This window comes from Peromyscus eremicus, chromosome 7, assembly GCF_949786415.1.
Source record: "Peromyscus eremicus chromosome 7, PerEre_H2_v1, whole genome shotgun sequence".
In the NCBI taxonomy this organism is placed as follows: Eukaryota; Metazoa; Chordata; class Mammalia; order Rodentia; family Cricetidae; genus Peromyscus; species Peromyscus eremicus.
Window position 1 is genome coordinate 89,318,320 of NC_081422.1, and position 18,343 is coordinate 89,336,662.

At 42.2% G+C, this 18,343-nt stretch overlaps 1 protein-coding gene across 1 annotated transcript in view; it reads left to right on the forward strand.

Moving 5' to 3' along the window:
- The window catches only part of Slc9a9 (solute carrier family 9 member A9), a 549,322-nt gene that overhangs the window by 428,896 nt on the left and 102,083 nt on the right, over window positions 1–18,343 (forward strand). Inside the window, exons 13-14 of the mRNA XM_059268372.1 lie at window positions 3,378–3,433; window positions 18,251–18,326. Coding sequence (XP_059124355.1) covers window positions 3,378–3,433; window positions 18,251–18,326 — 132 coding nt within the window. The remainder of the gene's footprint in view (window positions 1–3,377; window positions 3,434–18,250; window positions 18,327–18,343) is intronic.

An 18,343-nucleotide genomic window follows, 5' to 3' on the forward strand; every position in this document is an offset into this window, starting at 1 on the left:
AGAAAACCACCCCGAGAGGCAATATGGGGGTTAAGCTGAGGGTCTATGGGGTGAGGTAAGAACGAACAACTGAGTGTTTCTGTACACCTTTGTACAATGTTTGAAATTTGTTACTATATAATAAACCTAAAAATAAAAATGTGTCCAATTTCATTATCAGGCTATTAGTCCCACTAAATAAAAAGTCGTGCCGTGGTGGGGGACATGACAGAGAGAAAATATGCGAACATACTGTTGGAGCCAGGAAATCAAGGGAGTCTAATTGGCAGACTTAAAAAAAATAATAATAATAGTATTCAAGGAACATTTAATGTGGCCATAAAGAGGTTCACACACCTCTCAGAAATCATTATAAAGTGGCAAGCATTAGGTTTTATGGGACCAAAGGTGATGCTGAGCCCCCTAGTTACAATGAGAACAGCCTAGCACCCTGTGTTTAAGGAGGCAGGAAGCCAAGCGATATATTTTAGCAAGATTTTTTTTTTAAACCAGGAATTGCCAAAGTCTCAAGTGAACAAGTGAACGGTGTTTCTTACTCTGTCCCTTCGCAGCACTTAACTACCTCATTTTTTTTTTCTAAATTTTATTTTCATTAAACCTTCCAAACTAAATATATGTGGGGCCATTTCTGTTTGCTCACCCAGGCTGCCCCCGGAAAACGACTTTGAAGAGCGGCCTTCTGTCTTTCTTCAAGTCACTTCAGATACCCACTGTGCTTTAGGCCAAGACCAGCCGCAGCCTGTCCGGAAACAGATCTCCTCCTGCCGGAAATGGGCTGAGGTGGGGGGGGGGGGGGGGCGGTGTTTTGTTCCCAGCCAAGCCTCTGAGGCACTTTGCACACAGGAAGCCAGAGCCCTTAATCGCCTGCCATCCTTCCTCAGATCCATCTGGCTGCCTGAATAATTGGGATTAGAAGTGTCTGCTTTGATTGCTGCTGGGGGAAATGCTTGAGTTTGGGTGAGAAACCTCAGCACTTCCTCTTTAGTAGCTGGGTTTCTTGGGAAATTCCATTTCTGTTCTCTCCAGTGTTTCATGCAAAGCACTAGAAAAAAGGTCCCATCGAAGCTTGGGGATCTCAGTCCAATTCGCAGCCCACCCGGGTGCCCAGCAGCCCTGGAACAGGTGGGGCCGATGCTGTTGAAATGGAGCGTCAAAGGAACTCCGGGCATGAGTAGGAAGGCTCAGCTCCACCAACCCAGCGTGAGGGCATCCTAGTCCCAGGGAAATGGGCAGCCAGGACCTCCATGTATGAAACTCCTGTGGTCACGACCCGTGGTCACTGGCTGCCCTGGACTTGGGGGGAGGGAGTCTCACCCTAATTACCTTCTACTCTCTCACCCTTCCCCCATTCCCTTCCTTCTTTCTGTCTTCTCTTTCTCCCTCTTACCTTTTCCACCTCTTGTCTCCACCCCTGCGTGCCCGCATCTCATTCTTAAATGAAATCGTTAAAATGCTTTTTCCTACTCTACCGTGGAGAATCACATGTTAGTCCACTCGGAGCCCTATCCACCAGCCTGAATGCCATAGGTTGAGACAGTAAAAAGCTGTTCCTATTGGCTGCTCAAGCAGAGGGGTTCTGATTTGCAAAAATTAGGTATCTTAAGCAGGTCTCCAGGTCTCTCTCGTCCTACCAGCTCACGGCTCTGAGGAGGACTTCTACCTCTGCCTTCGCTCCTGGCCAGATACCTGGAGGATGACTCAAGGGCTATTTGAGAGCGTTAGAGGCTGAAGCAAAGACTGAAAATCTGCTAAAGGCAGCCTTCACAGGGGCTCTGCTGGAGCCTGACCTAAGCACTTCCTCCCACACTCCCATCCCACCCCCCACCCCAGGGGCCCACTCTATGGAAGAGGAAATGTAATCATCAGAGCCCCTCAGTTGCTCTGGCTCTTCCAGGACCCTGGGAAGAACCTCAGCACTGTGTTCCCAGGGTCTGTGTTTCTGTAAGATGTCGGAGAGGAGAATGTTTGAAACACAGACTGACTGAACGCCTGGTTCGGTCTACTACAGCTCCTCACTTGCTCATATTCTTCTCTGTGGGCCTTTGGAGGATCCAACCCAGGAGCTCCTGAGGTGGCATGTATTTCATTTGCAGTGAGTGGGATACATTTATACTAGCCACAGTGACTTCTGTGTGTATGAGTCACTGCTGGTCGTCCTGGGGTAGGAAAAGCGTATAGAAACTGAGCATAAAGGCTGCATTAAATGCGGACATAGCCTTCAGCACCTGGCAGCCAAGGCCTGTGGGTATGGGGTGGGAGAGGTGGTGGGAGGGGGGGTACAGACAGGACCAGGATACACGGTATGAGATACACAAAGCCAGAAGCAATTCTGGAAAATGAAAACTCAGTTGTCGTTGATGCCTGTCAAAATGGAGATGCGAAATGTATTCAGTCAGGAGGCATGCGTAGAGATCAGTACACAGCACATTGTTTATGGAAATTGCGTGAAGTGAAATTTATCAGGAATCTTGCATTTGGCGGATTAGCATAACAGTGCTGAATGGAGCAAGCCAGTCTGGAAAAGGAAGCACGCCTTAGTTCCTCTTGGCTAGCAAGAATTTCAGGATAGTTGGGGAAGATTCCCTTTTCTTTCCATCCTCCCTAATATAAGGTCATTATCAGATAAAGGAAACATCAAATTATGCAAGCAAATTTTACAGAGGAAAAGGTGATTTTAGAGATGCACAGTTAATTACAACTGCGGGGTTTTATTGTTGTTGTTATTATCATTATGATGATGATGATGATGATGATGATGATGATGATGTGATATTGGCCTCATTTACTAGCTCTACAAAATTTTTGTGATTTCTTCTTTTCTAAAGAGTCTCTTTAGAATGTTCTATAGTTGTGTTTTATATTATTTCCTTAAAGAACACTCCCTCCCTACCCCCAAATTATCTAAGTTTCAGGCCCCACAATATAAACCTTCCCTGTGGACAGCCCACATGAATCTAGACAAGGCTTGATTTTTCTCTGCATTAGAGATTCCTGCCCCTGGCTAGGGACCCAGGATTTGGGAAGTTTACTCAGCAAATCCTGTGGGGTAACCCTGGTTTTTAAGCCACAAAGGTCTTTCTTGTGGTGCCCTCTCCTATCCCAAGTTCTCAGGGCCTTACTCCTGACTGAAAGTCATTGTTGACGCTCACTTCCTCCTGCTGTGCCGAGCACAGCTGTGCAGGGTCTCACCAGGATCAGTCAGTCGATGGTGGATATGGTGGATTTTGTTTCTGAGGAGACCAGACAGTTTACCGACAAACCTTTGCTCACATTTACATCGTGTTTAGGTCAGCTGATGATTCGATGCTCCAGATCTCATCTCCTCAGCACCAGGACACTTATGGTTATCTGTTCTTTTTGTTTTTGTTTTTTAACAGAGTTGGTGTGGACCTGGATGAAAGTCTGAAGGAAGAGCCCTCCTCACAGCAGGCAAGTTGGATAAGTCAGTGTACTTGTCTGGTCCATGCTTATAGAGCACATAGCCAGGGTGGCTATTTTTAAAATGAACTGCCTCTGCTAATAGCACATAGGACTTCAGGGTGTTGGTCTATGAATGTTTAACATATGAATGCTCAGAACCAACTCACCATAGCCTCTTGTGATGTCGGGAATCCTGAAAACACAGCCTGAGATTCAGACCATGGCTCTAAGAATGAGGCACCCCGTGGTTCACATCCTGCCCAGCAGCTAGCTCCTCAGATCTCAGGGTACTCACTCAAAGCTTATTCAGCACACAACAGATGAACCTGTTTCTCCTGAATGGCTTCTCATTCATCAGACCTGGGTGTTCAGAAATAGTGAAACAGGCAAGGGGCAGAGAAACAATTTAGGTGATCCATTCCTGACTTAACTGAACGACCATTCTCTACAAAGACCCAGAAAGCCTTTGAGAAAATTACTCAGTACAATGTGCTAATCCCGAGTAGAAGAAAATTATTCTCCAAACCCCGGAATCTGCCGTCGAGGTAGGCTCTCTCATTGGTGATATTGCCTTAGTCATTCCTAACTTGATCACTCACCTTAGAGCAAAAGAACAAATGTGTGGGAATTTTTCACGTTTACTGCAATTAGAAGTCTGAAGACATCATCAGGAGAATGCGGTAAATATATGGCTTCGCCGATAAACTGTGCTTAGATCGTGCTTGGACTTGAAGACAATCCCTGCTTTGATTTCTTGGGTCACCTCTCTTGTCATCAATGTGACACACCTGGCTGCCATCCCTGGACAGAAGGCCACTTCCCTGCATCAGACATCGAAAAAAAGAAGAGCCCCTATTCTGCAGAGAAGGCCGAAGAATGAAGTTCGTGATGAACATGACTCTGTGTACTCTGAACTTAGTTGTCCTGTGTGGCCCAGGGCCATATGGTGCTCTTTTCACAGACGATTGCCCCGGAAACAACCTCAGTGTGGGATAGAGCACAGCATGGTCGCCTGGACTATTGGGATTCGGGCCAGCTTGATGACCTTAGAGACAGAATCAAAGCTGTCGCCTGGGCTGTAATGGGTAGTGAGGAAGGTCTGGCTGTGGCTGCGTTTTCAAAAGCATTTTCATCTACCATAGGTCAAATAATCTATTCTCCGACCTTCAAGCCAAACCTTTATCTAAATCCTACCCTTTTCATGTACTTTTTTCTTTAGAAGACAGAATAAGAAAATTCATCAAAGAAAATCCTTTGTCTTCCTCTAATGGCCTAAAATTTTATAATCACATATAATTATTAGTAAAAATTCCCTACTAGCCTAACTCCTTTTTAAAGTTTCTACATATTTTAGCTTATTCATACAACACTTTAAAGTAAAGTTCAACATTGTTAATTCAGCAATGACTCTTACCTGGAGATATTACCATAATGAAAGGTGTTTTTTAGTTGTTTCAGAAATAGGATTGTGCTACATAGAAAGTGAACATTAGGTGACATTTGGGTCTTGGAAAAGCTTTCACATCTTGGAGTTTCAGCTTCCCGGTCTGTACAGAGTGAATGATAATGATGTTTACCTCAGCAAGCTGTCGTGAAAGTCACAGACTGAAGGCCGGGGAGATGGTTCAGTGGGTAGAGTGCTCGCTGTGGGAGCGTGAGGCTCTAGAGTTCAGATCTCCAGCACCCACATAAAAGGTCGACACAGGGGTGCACAGCTGTAATCACAGGGCTGGGTAGGAATGGGAACAGCCTGGTTCTGGCGTTCATTGACTGGCCAGCCTAGCTCCAACAGTGAGCTCTAGGTTCAGTGAGAGCTGCTGGCTCAAAACAAATAAGACCAAAAAAACCACAGAGGAAGGTGCCCAAAACCAACCTCTGGCCTCCACATGTACATAGTACAAACAAGCATGCCCATACACACACACACACACACACATGCATGCACGCACGCACGCACACACGCTTGACATGCACAGACGTTATCAAAATAAACCAATCTCATCTTGTAAAAGATTTTAGACAGTTAAGACTACTGCATATAATTAAATAATTACGTGTTTTAAATTAAAGTAGAATAGGAGTAATCAGGACAGAAAGTAAACAGAGAGGTAAAGAGGAGTCGAATAAGCAGGTTGCAGGGCCTGCGTCCTTGCTGTGCTCCATCTACAAATGAATTTTCTGTCCCCCAGAGGGCAGAAAAAGGAAATAATCAGTCACATACTAAATCCTTCTCTTTAGGGGACAAAAAGCATTGTCCAGTGGCCAAAACAGTGGCGTTCACTGTTGTTCACCAACCTATCTCCCCAGAGCTTCCTGCAGAGGGCAAGAAGGGACTCTCTCCATCTGAAGCCCCTCCCACTTTAAATGTTGTGCTTCCTGGGGAGCTTATAGGAGCTCCTTGTGGGCATGCTTTCTCACCGTGCTCTGTTTGTTGTTTGTTTTTTGTTTTGGAGACAGGGTTTCACTGTGTTGTACAGCCCTGGCTGTCTGGAACTCGATGTGTAGACCAAGCTGGCCTTGAACTCACAAAGATGCACCTGCCCTTGCTCCCTGAGTGCTGGGATTAAAGGCTTGTGCCTCCACCACCCAGCTCTCACCATATTCTTTGGCTAGCAAATAGCAAAACCTGTTTCAGAAAGAGTTTAGGGCCATTGTCTCTTCGTGTCAAAGGCAGTGGACTCCAACCAGAAGTAATTGGCCACAGGATCCACGCAGCTGCCACTGAACCTGGGCAAAGCATGTTTGCTACTTTCCAAACCTTCTGTCAAGATGCTCTCTGCTCCCCTTTTGCCTGGCAGTGCCTTACCTTTCATCAGTATCTATTGATCGCAAGCCCAAGTCTGATTCTTAGCAAAACTGCTTCTACTTGCTTTGCATTTATTAAACTATGTTTATATTAACAAGATTAAGAAGTAGGATAATTTCTGCACTGGCCAATCATAACAGCAGTTCCTAACCAAAAGCTAAAACTGTTTTAAGTACTTACAGCCATTACCGACTGTACAGCCTCAAAATCAATACTAAGCATGTATAATTAAATGTGGCTGCTTATAAAAGAATTTTCACCTCTGAGCTTGTAGGGAATTCCTTTGGGATGTGAACTCGAAGCCCAGTTCCCTTCTTTGCAGTGCATAATGGTGCGTTCTTATTATACCAGGCTGGGAAGCTTTGGAAAGCGTGCTCCAAATGCAGCCATTAAGCTTTACAGGCACACTGTTTGCAATTGTGCTGCTGTGGGAAATGGAAGATACTGTGTATGCTTCAGAAGCTTGAAAAACAAATAGTGCTTCCCTCCCCCAACCCCTGGGAAGTTTTCCTTGTAATTGTGTCCCTGTTCTTGGAAGCATGCCCTTTTGACATAGGAAAAATCTCTGGAGTACCACTCCTGCCTTTGATGGAAATTTCCAGGACTTGAGAGGCCTCGGTGGTATGTCTTCTTTTTCCCCTTTCATTATCCTGTCATAATATTCCTATTAAATGCTGGGCATGGTTTGTTGTTGTTATTGTTGTTTTGGTTTTTTTGAGACAGGGTTTCTCTGTGTAGCTTTGTGCCTTTCCTGGATCTCACTCTGTAGACCAGGCTGGCCTCGAACTCAGAAAGATCTGCCTGCCTCTTAAAGATGTGCGCCACCACTGCCCAGCTTGGGCATGGTTTTTAATACTGTTTTAAGTATATTATATGTATTACCCCAGTTTCAAAGATAACTCTGAACAGGTACTATATCATCCCATCTACAAACAAAGGAACTGTACACACGGAAGTTGGATCACATGACCAAAGGCACAGAGAAGGCAATTTGGTTCCAGAACATCTCATTTTACCAGATACGCATGCATGCATGCAAGTCATCATTGACCCTATGCCTGTCCTATACTAAGCTGCTGTGAGGAGAGTTCAACTGTTACTATTTTGAAGTCTTTTCCCACACAGAACTTATGCTCCAAGGAGGGACACCTATCCAAAAAAGACAGTAAGTAAAGGTTGTCATGTAAGTTCAGGGAAAGATAATTAAGCGAGTGTGGAAGTAGAAAAGGGAGGAGAGGCCACGGGCTATATAAGACAGGCCTACAGAAGTACCATTTGATAGAAAGCCGAAGTAAAACAAGTGGAAATGGAGGCAGTGGTCCAGTTAGAAGGCACAGCAAGGATGCAGACTCTGAGTCAGTGGGCTGGTGTGAGCCCAGGCAGAACAGTGTGCGAGCCAATGGGGCTGGGAGTGAGTGAACAAGGCAGAAGTAGATGAGACGAGGTAGGAGTGATAAACAGGGCCAGTCACTGAGCTGTGATGGCGAGTTCGCTCTCACGCTGCATGTGACGGACACACTCAATAGTTTCTCAAGCTTAGAAGTTTTCCATTTCTCCTAACCCTACTTTGTCAACCATTTTGATAAAGCTCACTAACATAATTTTATTTTTAACACAGTACTAATCTCTCCAGGGTTTCTCTTAATATTAGCTTGGACTTTTCTTTACTTCTGGTAGTCCCTTTCCTGAAGGTCTGGTTTTGGTTGTCTACTCTGTGTGAGTGTAATCTTGGTTCTGGTTGCTGTGGCTCCAGACAGTCGAATCCCAGCTACAAAAGGTCCCAAGAAGAGCAGAAGGACGCCCACCATAACTGAACACCAGGGATTTAAAGGATAAGATTTCTTCCCCAGAAAGACCCATGCTAAGCAGAGGCACAAAGAACTGTCTGTCAAATATGAAAGGCGTTAAGTACAGTGAACAAACACACTTGTCTGCCAACTCTCAGAAAGCAATAACCTTGAATGCCTTTGAAACTTGCAGTCACCCGTGCAGAGTAGAGGGATTTATTCCTCTGCACAGATGACACTTCCTACCCTGGGTCCCCTAGAGGTGCAGAGCTCAGAAACATAGGTAAGTTCATCCTGGGGAGAGACTAATGAGCAAAATGTAGGGTTGTTTGGTTCACTACATAAGACTTACCATTGTTTATATTGTCAAGTACTCCTAATTCAGTTACAAGAACAGAACCATGGACTCCACTTCCAGTCATCACACTTAACAGCGAATGTCTTCTGCACTTGTCTCATTCCTGGAGTCTGTACAGTAGGCATTGGTTTCATGGGATGCAAATTCCACACAACACCCAGCAAGTGTTTCAGGAATAGTATACGAGGCTCAGAAACTGATATGGCCTAGATGTGACTTTTTAATGCTACATTGTAACTAAAACTGCCTTGATAAAATTAAGATGACTATCCCTAAGCAAATTCCTTAGGTTTTCCCTTGGCTAACTCTGGAATTTTTGTTTATTATACTCAACTGTGTCATACACACCCAGAAGCACACTCCCCACTAACATTTTTACATATAGGGCCAACATCCACATATTTTTCTTACCAGCAGATTCTTTAATTTCATGCTCCAGAAAGCAGGAATAATAATGAGGAAGCAGAGGGAGGTGGAAGGTACAACTTAAGGAGCAATTTTTTTTTACACTTTTTATATATAAGATTTAAATCATCTTTAATTTTTACTTTGCCCAATCAGGGTATCTATTGTTATAGCCCTATATTAAAGAGAAAAGATGAAAGTTTTAAGAAGGAGCCTTCCCCAAGATAACCAACCCGTGATGTGTTGAGCCAGGACTGAAAGCCAAAGCCATTCTATCCTGGCAGTCCTCCATGGGCACTTGCCTAGTCTATATACAGTCTCCCTTCCCATTGACACTGAAGTGATCACTTTCCCAGCCAGTCTAACTTCTCAGTTTTACCAAGAATATAAGCAAATCCTCATTTCAAAGCCCTAGAGAATAGTCCTCACCTTTTACTTGATTATCTCAATATGGAATCCTCCCTTCCCCTATACCCACTAAGCCAAAAACCTTGTTCCATTGTCTAGGAAGTCCTCTCTACGGTGTGTCAACCTTCAGTTATAGTGGAGTAGGGTCCACAACCTCCCCCCATTATCCTCTGCTACTTAATTCCTCCTTGCAAGGGCTGCCTGTCTAAAACTCCTGTTCCCATGGAGGTCTAAAAGAAGGACATTCCAGATGGGACAAAATCCCAGAGGAAGGAGCATCCACAGCCTGTGTGATAAGTGGTAATGATGCTCTACTGCTGTAAGAGCCACAGGGAACATTAGAGACTATGCATCTGGAAGACTTAGAGGCAGGCCAGCTTGTGTGGTTATCTGTTACCACATTAATGCTGGGTAACACACTAAGAGGTGTGCAACAGGAGTCCCACTGTTATGTGCTACTTGGACACACCATTGTACTGGCAAAGATGGAGGGCAAGAATATAAGATAAAGCATGCAATATTTCTTAGGGCTAGCCTCAGTTCGAATATTGTGGCACTGCTTGCTGTATTCTATTCACCAGAGAGAGTTTGAAGAATATCCTAGAAAGTAGGTAGATGAATAGGCAACTCTTCTTTGGTGTAAAGTACTGTCAGGTTTCATTGGAAAGCCAGTAACATGGGGAGAGTTGAGAAATTGGGATCTCTAACATAATTGATCTGCCATTTGAGTAAAGAGTTTCAATTTTATAATAGATAAGATTTAAGTCTTTTAACATGGTTGGCTTTATTTTATAATTATGATTGGTTCATCTTGGTAAACACTTCCATGTGGAAAAGATGTGTCTTCTAGCAACTGTTTTAATAGCACACCCAACAACTGCAAGATATAGTTGGTATAATATTACAAAAGTGTCAATCATTGGGGGAGAGGATGTAGGTCAGTTGTTGAAGTGCATGCCTAAAGGCATACCTTCGTTCTGCAGTGCTGCACAAGCTTGGAATTGGTGTTACATGCTTGTAATTCAAGCACCTAAGGGGTGGTGGCAGAAGGATTAGAAATTCAAAGTCATCCTTGGCTATATAGCATGAGAGTCTCTCTCAAAATAAAAGGCTGGGTAAGGAGATGTCTCAGTTGGTAAGGTGCTTGCTCAGAAAACATGAGTGCCTTGTTTCAGGTCCCCAGCACCCACATAAAAAGCCAGGCACAGGGATATATGTCTATAACTCCAGTGCAGGGAAGCAGTAACAGGTGGATCACTGTTATTAGCCAACCAGCCTTGATGAATCAATGAATTTCAGGTTCAGTGAGAGACCCTGTCTCAGAAAATAAGGTAGAGAGTTTATTTTATTTATTTATTTATTCATTCATTTATTCATTCATTTATTTTTGTTTTTTCCAGACAGGGTTTCTCTGTGTAGCTTTACACCTTTCCTGGAACTCACTCTGTAGCCCAGGCTGGCCTCGAACTCACAGAGATCCGCCTGCCTCTGCCTCCCAAGTGCTGGGATTAAAGGCGTGCACCACCACCGCCCGGCAAGGTAGAGAGTTTAAAAGTCATCAACTTCTGCCCTTCATACATTCATGTGTGCATATTCACATGCACATGTTCTCATAGTCATGCAAATATATATGCACCACACACACGCACACAAAACGTCAACTATGTCAGATTAATTCTTTCTTTTAACCTACTCATTTTACCAGCTACTGACGCAGCTTGCCCCCACTAGAAATTGCCTGTTTCTCCTTCATTGTTTGACCAATATTGCCTCATATACTTCAGAATATTCTCTGAATATAGAATTCAATTTCTTTAAACACTTTGGAAATTGTATTCTCTTGCCTTCACGCCTTTATTTTTTCCATGAAACATTAGTAGAATTTATTATTTTTTTGCTGGACATAATTTGATCTGTTTTAATTTAATTTCTTATTTTCAGTTGTAGAAGTTTGACTATGGTTTGTTGTTCTTTAAATTTATCCTAATTCAGATTCACTGAGCTTTTTAGAAGTCCCTGTAGATGCTTTCAGTCAAGTTTATAAAATTCACCTGTTGTCTTCTCAAACATTCTGGTTTCTGTGTTGCCTGTTCCCTTCATGCATTCCAGTCATGGAGTTGTTAAGCCACTTTATACACTTTTCTTATGTCACTTAGGCACTTTCCTGTGATTCCAATCCTAATTTCACTGTGTTCTACATGTTGGATTCTTTATCTCTTTTCAAGTTCACTGCCAGTGTTTACAGTGCATCTCTTCAGCCCTTAAGCCAATACTGTCAGGTTTTCTTTTGAGATCTTATAACCCTTTGTTCTGGAATCTCCCTTTTTTCCTTCTTTCTTCTTTTTTTTTTAATAGCTCACATTTTTTCTTCTGAGGCCTTCATTTTGTACTTATTACCTCAGTGTATTTAAATTCTCCAGCATGTTTTTTTATAGCTGTTTTAAAGCCTTTGCATATTAATTCTAATACCCAAGTTATTTCAAGCTCTGTTTCTATGGATTGCCAATTCAGGTGTTTCATTTTCGTTGCTATTTTATCTATAGCTTACCCTGTTGTTCTCTGCTGCCTATTACCCAATCATTGAGTCTATTATGACTGAGGTACCAGTCACCCCACATGACACACCATTGCATATTCCAAAAGTGATTTTTGAAGTCATTTTATAGGGAAAGGAACATTGTTTCCTTTCACTTTGTTTCAGATGCATGCAGAATGCAATACAATGGGGCCATGTGTCTGAATGTGCAACTCTTAGCTTTATTGTGGTAATTTTGTTTCTGGGGGTATATTAGCCTATTTGAGGGAAGCTTGAGCCAGGATCTTGTTTTGTAAGATGCATTTTCCGTTATGGTGTGTGAGTGCATGTGGATACAGTTATATAAAAGGGTTATCATACCAACTAAACCATGCTATAAATCAGGTATCAGGTAAGAGTACTGCGGAACAAGAAAAATGACATGGTGTGAACACACTCCTCTCTTTAAGTTCTTTCATTCATTTGTCTTTTATTTTTGTTTTTGTTTCTGTTTTGTCTTTGTCCTCAGTCTTCAATTTGTAATATGGTCATTTTGGACCCATGATTAGTTTTTGATAGACTGTTCATAGGGAAGATAAATCTTCTAACTTACAAATAAGTTATTTGGTAAAAGGAAAAAATACTCTGTAAAGAACTATGCAAATGCAGGCATCATCATTTATTACATTTTTCAATTCCTGTGAGTACCTTTTCTATCTATAATTTACACTAGAGTGTGAGCTAGTTAGTACTCACTCCCTACTGCTACATAATGACTTAGAGCAATGTGTTTATTAGTTCAAAGGTTTTATGGGTCAAGAATTTGAAAGCAACTTAACTGAGTATTTCCACTCAGGGTCTCCCATGAGGTCTCAGACAAGATGTCAGCTGGAGTGATTGTCTTTGGAAGACATCTGGATCCAGAGAATCCACGTCTGACTGTGGTCAGAGGCCCCCAGTTTCTTTCTGGCTGTAGAAGACTCTGTGGTAACACACGGAGTACTCCACAGGCCTGCTACAGAGTCCTCACTGGACAGCCAGCTTCTCAGAGCAGGCAATTTAAAAAAGGAAACAAAGAGGGAGTCCTCGCACCCTTTTATGAGTGAATCGTGAGCATGGCATACCATCACCCCACTTGTATAGTACATTTTCGTCACGAGATACGAGTTTTTAAGTAAATACTGCACACAGTGTTGAGGGAGATTAGGCTCTACCTTTTAAGGAAAGTAGAATCAAAGAATTTGTAGGTATCCATTTAAAAACCAATATTGCATTTTCCTCAGCCAAAAGCCAAACAATTTATCTTCCCTGTATTTATATACATGTTACCAGCCCAAGTCATATGGACCAGGCCCGCTCCTTGGCAGCTAACCCTGAAGCTGGAAGTACGGGCTACCTATGGATCTATGAAGATACCTGGGAAGCATCTTATTAGAGTTTTGCCCATCTCCTGATAGTTATCTGCTTCCATGTTCTCTTCTTACACATACATTTCCTGATTCCCTTATTTGAAACATTTAAGAATTATTTGGGAATAGAGATGGTGAGAACATTTGCATAAAGTGTTTCTATGTGAAGACTAAGAATTAATGGTTGACCTTTTAAAAGGTAACTTCAAAAGTTTTCCATTTGCCCTTCAGTTATGCTATGACCCCCCCTTCAGAATCCTGTAATCTTTCCCTTTAGAGCACAAAAATTGGTTCTCTCCTTAGTAATTAGTAAATCAAGGCATAAATTTGAGATTACCACATAAGACTCTTCATCTGGATGGAAGTGATAAGGCAAAGTACCAAAAGCCAATTCCATTTATATGGACCACCGAAAAGCAACTTGGGAACCCAGATGGGGCCTCCTATCATTGTTGAAATAATTTCAGAATCCATTTAATAATCTTAACTTCTACTGACATTAGTATTGAATATGAAATACTGAGAAAGAGAAAGGAAAACACTCCTTCACACACCCATCTGAAATGAGCACCAGCCCCAGTAGGTACCAGCGGCAGTTCCCAGTCCAGTCAGGGAAAGCTCCATTTTCACAGTATTGGGGGGAAGCCTTCACGTTTCTTAGTGCTTTTCTTTGGAGCCCATGCAGCAGACCATCCTTCCTTGCTTCTGTGTCTGGTTTTTATAGGTTTCTGGCCAGAGCCTTTGGTTTTTCCTTCACCAGTCCAAATAAACCCAAAATAGAGAAGACCATCATAATTTCTCCTCTCAGAGTGGTGCCATACATAGGGGCTCAGTAAAAAAGAAAACTATCCACTTCCTGCTGTGCCCAGTCATTTCCCAATCTTTACTCTGTTCCCTTGTTCAAAGAGTGGGGGAGTGGGGGTGGGAGAAAGATCAGATTGCCTAGCCATTTTTAAATGTTCCCAGAAACAGAAGATAATAAAGGAGCCAGAAATTCCATATACATCCATCATCCTGCTTCTTAGACGTAGCAAGGTACAAATAAAAGGTACAATTCAACACTCTTGAATTTCCAGTTCCCATGCAGAGCTGGGAAACCTGAGGCTCTGAGTTGGTGAGTGTATCATTGTTATTCAATGGAAGAGAGTCCAAATCTTGGTCTTGGGAACATTTAAGAATTCATCTGGGAGTAGAAAAGGTGAGGATATGTTGTATCCTATGCATGTTCTAAAATGCGTACCGCTTCTCTGGAATAAAGAAACTTAATAGAGAACAACCATTGTTAGTGAGAAAGAAAAACACCATGGAACTGTAGCTCCATCCTCCTCCAGATGACCGCTCACATCCGTTCTCCTTGAAGCCTGTGTTGATCTCTGTTTCAGAATAATGCAGATAGATTGATGCCCCTCCTGTCCTCTGCACATTAGGACCCTTCTAAGGGCCTGCTTGCCATGCTGTCTTATCAGCTGCCTTCCCCATTCCACTGTGGCCTTCCCTTGGCACCTTTATCTTTAGGCCCCACTACACGAGCAGAACACACACCGGACTAACTCATTTATTTCTGCTCGTTTATTAATGGCCTTTCATAACCAAGTTATTAAGTCATCAATAACTCCAGGGAAATAAATGAATGGATCCAGATCTGGGCCAACAGATGTTTAAGATACATATTGAAATTTTTAACTAGGATCAGCAAAACAGTCAATTCTTAGTCATCAGTGGAGTTTTCCCACCTGGGAAAACACATTCCAACCCTGTTTTATTAGAATTAGAACTCCATTTACTTCTTTACAAAGTGAGATGAATAACATCTCCAGTCACTCAACTAAAATAAAGGTTGTTTTTAATTACATATTGCACCCTTCAGCTGACTGAGAAAAAAAATCTGTAGAAGTTTTTCCAGAAATATGTCCTCTCAGGAGTGCTTATAAGTTCCAATTCTGTATCCTTAGGAAGCGAAACAAAAAGGGGGAGAAAGAGGAAAGACAGAGAGGAGAATTTCTAAGATTATAGAAAATCCTTGAAAAGAATGCCCAAGAGCCTAAGTTGTATATAGCTGTTCCCTCTCTGTCTCCATAAGCATTTCAGTGTCCTGACTTTGTCTTCCTTCTCAGAGACCCCTTTTGCCCCCATTGGCTTCCTGTTTACACCTCAGAGCTCTATCTGGATGAAAAAATTCCTGCTTCTGGGGCACTTAAAGGGTGCTTAGAAATCTCCATGTTCCCCACTCACCTTGGGTTCCTTGTTTTTAAAATGGAGGTAATGACAGAGCACACTTTCATGACTAGTTATCAGAATCTACAAAATGCAAAAATCATTTAGGATATTGTTTGACATTGATTGGCATTGTGCTCAAGAAGCATCCACTGCTTTTAAGAGTGGCCAGTAATACAAATTAGTAATTCCAAATGGTTTTAGTTCCTTAGAGACCAAACAATCTAATTTCCTCAATTAATTTTACAATTAAGAAACTGTAAGTCACACTGAGTATGCTATGATCCTAGCATTCATGAGGTTGAGGCAGGAGGATGTTGTTTGAGGTCAGCCTATGAAAGAGTCTGAGGAAGGAAGAAAAGAAGAGAGAGAGAGGAAAAGAAAACTATGAAATTATGTTGTCCATTAGAGAATGGCTGTGCTTTCTATGGTTTAAATATGAGACCCTTGGAGGAAACATCATCTTCGGAGTCCAGCAATTCAATCCTAGGCTCAAATCACTGCTGTTTCTTGCTAACTGTGTGACTTTGTACTCACATCTTTCCTTCTCTATGTGTCTCTAGGTCCTTGAGTACAAAATAACTAGACCTCAACCAACCTAGATGGATTGTGGTGAAAATTGAAAAATAACGATTGGAAAAATTAATGGCTGAATAATGTGACTAGCATGCTGCCTGGAAGTTAACGAGCCTTCAATAGCTAGGAACTGTCATTATTTCAAAGCACTCAGCTAGGCTGTTGAAGGCTGGCAGCTGAGCCTCCAAATGCTATCCAAGCTTACCACCTCAACACCCACCCTTTCTTTCTAAAAGAGGGGAGGGGTCCCAACACTCCCTTTTGTCAACTTTACTCAGTAACTATTTTGTGAATAGTAGATGCAACCAGCTACTGAAATCACCCATGCCTGTTGATGGGTAAAACTCCAAAGTCCTTGTTCCTAAGGAAAAAGAAAAGGAGACCCTGAGGAGAAAGTCTCCACATTCTGTGCAGAGCTTTTTTAACTAGTCTGGTTTTCCAGTTTTTTGTGAGAAGTTTTGCTCTGGTAGCTGAGCATGCCACCCTGCCATGCTGTGAGCAATAGAGGCTCATAAATAGCTTGCCCAGGTTGCTTCATGGTGCAGAAATTGCAGTATGAAGCAGTTGTTCTGATGCCATTGTTGGGTAAACATAGCTACAGAGAGAAAGCATGGGGAGACCAAGCTAGATGACTATGTTTCCTTTAGAGAGAGATAGGAAGAAATTCTAACTCTTGAGACCAAAGCATGGCATTTCATCATTTACAGAGCAGAGACCTCATAGTGCCCATGAGAGACAACAGGCTCTCATGGAAAGATTGGGAATGGAAAATGAGGTCTATAGTCCAGTGGATGTGAACACATTACCCTCTTGAAGATTTTTTTTCAATGGTCATTATAAAAGGTTAGAAGGTGGTGGCACCAGGTCTTTAACCCCAGCACTCAGGAGGCAGAGGCAGGTGGTTCTCCATGAGTTTGAGTTTGAACCAGCCTGGTCTACACAGCAAGTTCCAGAATAGCCAGAACTACATAGTGAGGTGCTGTCTCAAAAACAAAACAAAAAACAAAAGGTTGGAACGTTGGGGTGTTAAGGAACCCTTTAAGGAACTGTCTAGCCTATCTATCCTCATTGTTTGCCATGGAATTTCTATCAGTATCACAGGAACAGTGGTATTTCAAGGAGCATCATGTAGGAAGCTTTCAATTTTGAAATGTTAGAGATCTTAAGACAGAAGGACGATGGGTTTGGGTTTGGTTTCCATGTGAGTCTCTGCTGTACCATTTTCTACAAAAGGTAAATGGTAAATAACAATGGGACACACTTACCGTTCCTGTGTTCCCATTTCTTGGAGCTGTAACATTCGCTGGCAGACATTTCACAGAGCAAAGCATAGCTATTCATCATTATCAATAATGGAGCTGGCTGGGAAGAGCAAGAAACGAGTTAAATACAATGAAATCAAGTCAAGCTGGGCTTGAGGAGGGCTGACTTCAGTGTAGCGGGTGGGTGTCCATGGTCTTCCATGAGTCATCGTGCATCAGAACAATGCTCACTTTACTGCTGATCAGCCAAGTCATAGTATAGTTTGAAGTGGAAATTCTGGGCCCAGACAAAGCAAAAAGCCCATACTAAGCCCAGTGTGAGCAGCCATCACAATTGAGATTGATTGGAATTCACTTTCCTTAATATGCAGAATGGAATATTCAGGCATCAAAACGCTCCTGAAGATCCATCTTGCCATGGTGCAAGCATTGTTAGCACAAAACTTTCCAGTTACCTTCTTTCCTGTTTCCACATTTCGTCCTTCACTCTGACATGATGCCTCAAATACATGGTCATTCTCTTTTGTCTTTATTTCCTTCTCCCTGATGTTCTGGTGCTTGTAGGGTGGGGAGAAACAAGTGTACCTACAGTTTTTATTGGCTTCCCATCAAGAACATCTCTTTGAACTGTTCCTAATCCTAACAGAAAGGCATCAAAAACCAGTCACAGTCTTTAATAGTGATCTACCAAAAAGAAAATGAATGAAAACCAGTGTGATGATCATTAGGCTGTTACTTCTCTAGTGATTTCTTGGTAATCTGTAAATAAATGTCACCTAGATTTAAATGGACTGCAAAATTCTCACAACAACAATGTGACAGAAATACCATTTTCACTGGTGTCCAAAAGTGATATCTCTTAGCTATTTAATAAAATTGATGATTAAGAAAGAGAATGCTGAATTGTACCAAAAAGTCTCATCCACATAGTAAAATCTCTGAGCTAATTTGAAAATTCTTTCACCATTAAGATCAACATGACTAGACTTTTTTGAAAAAAAAAAAAAGTTTCTTTAGAAATGTAGTTAAATTGGATTTGGTTTGACACGTATTTAAGATGTACCATTTTCTATGGTCTCTCTCCAGGAAGCAAATAAGTTGGATAAAAACCTGACAAAGACAGAGAGTGCACAGCTCTTCAGGATGTGGTATGGATTTGATCACAAGTATCCTTTCTAATGAC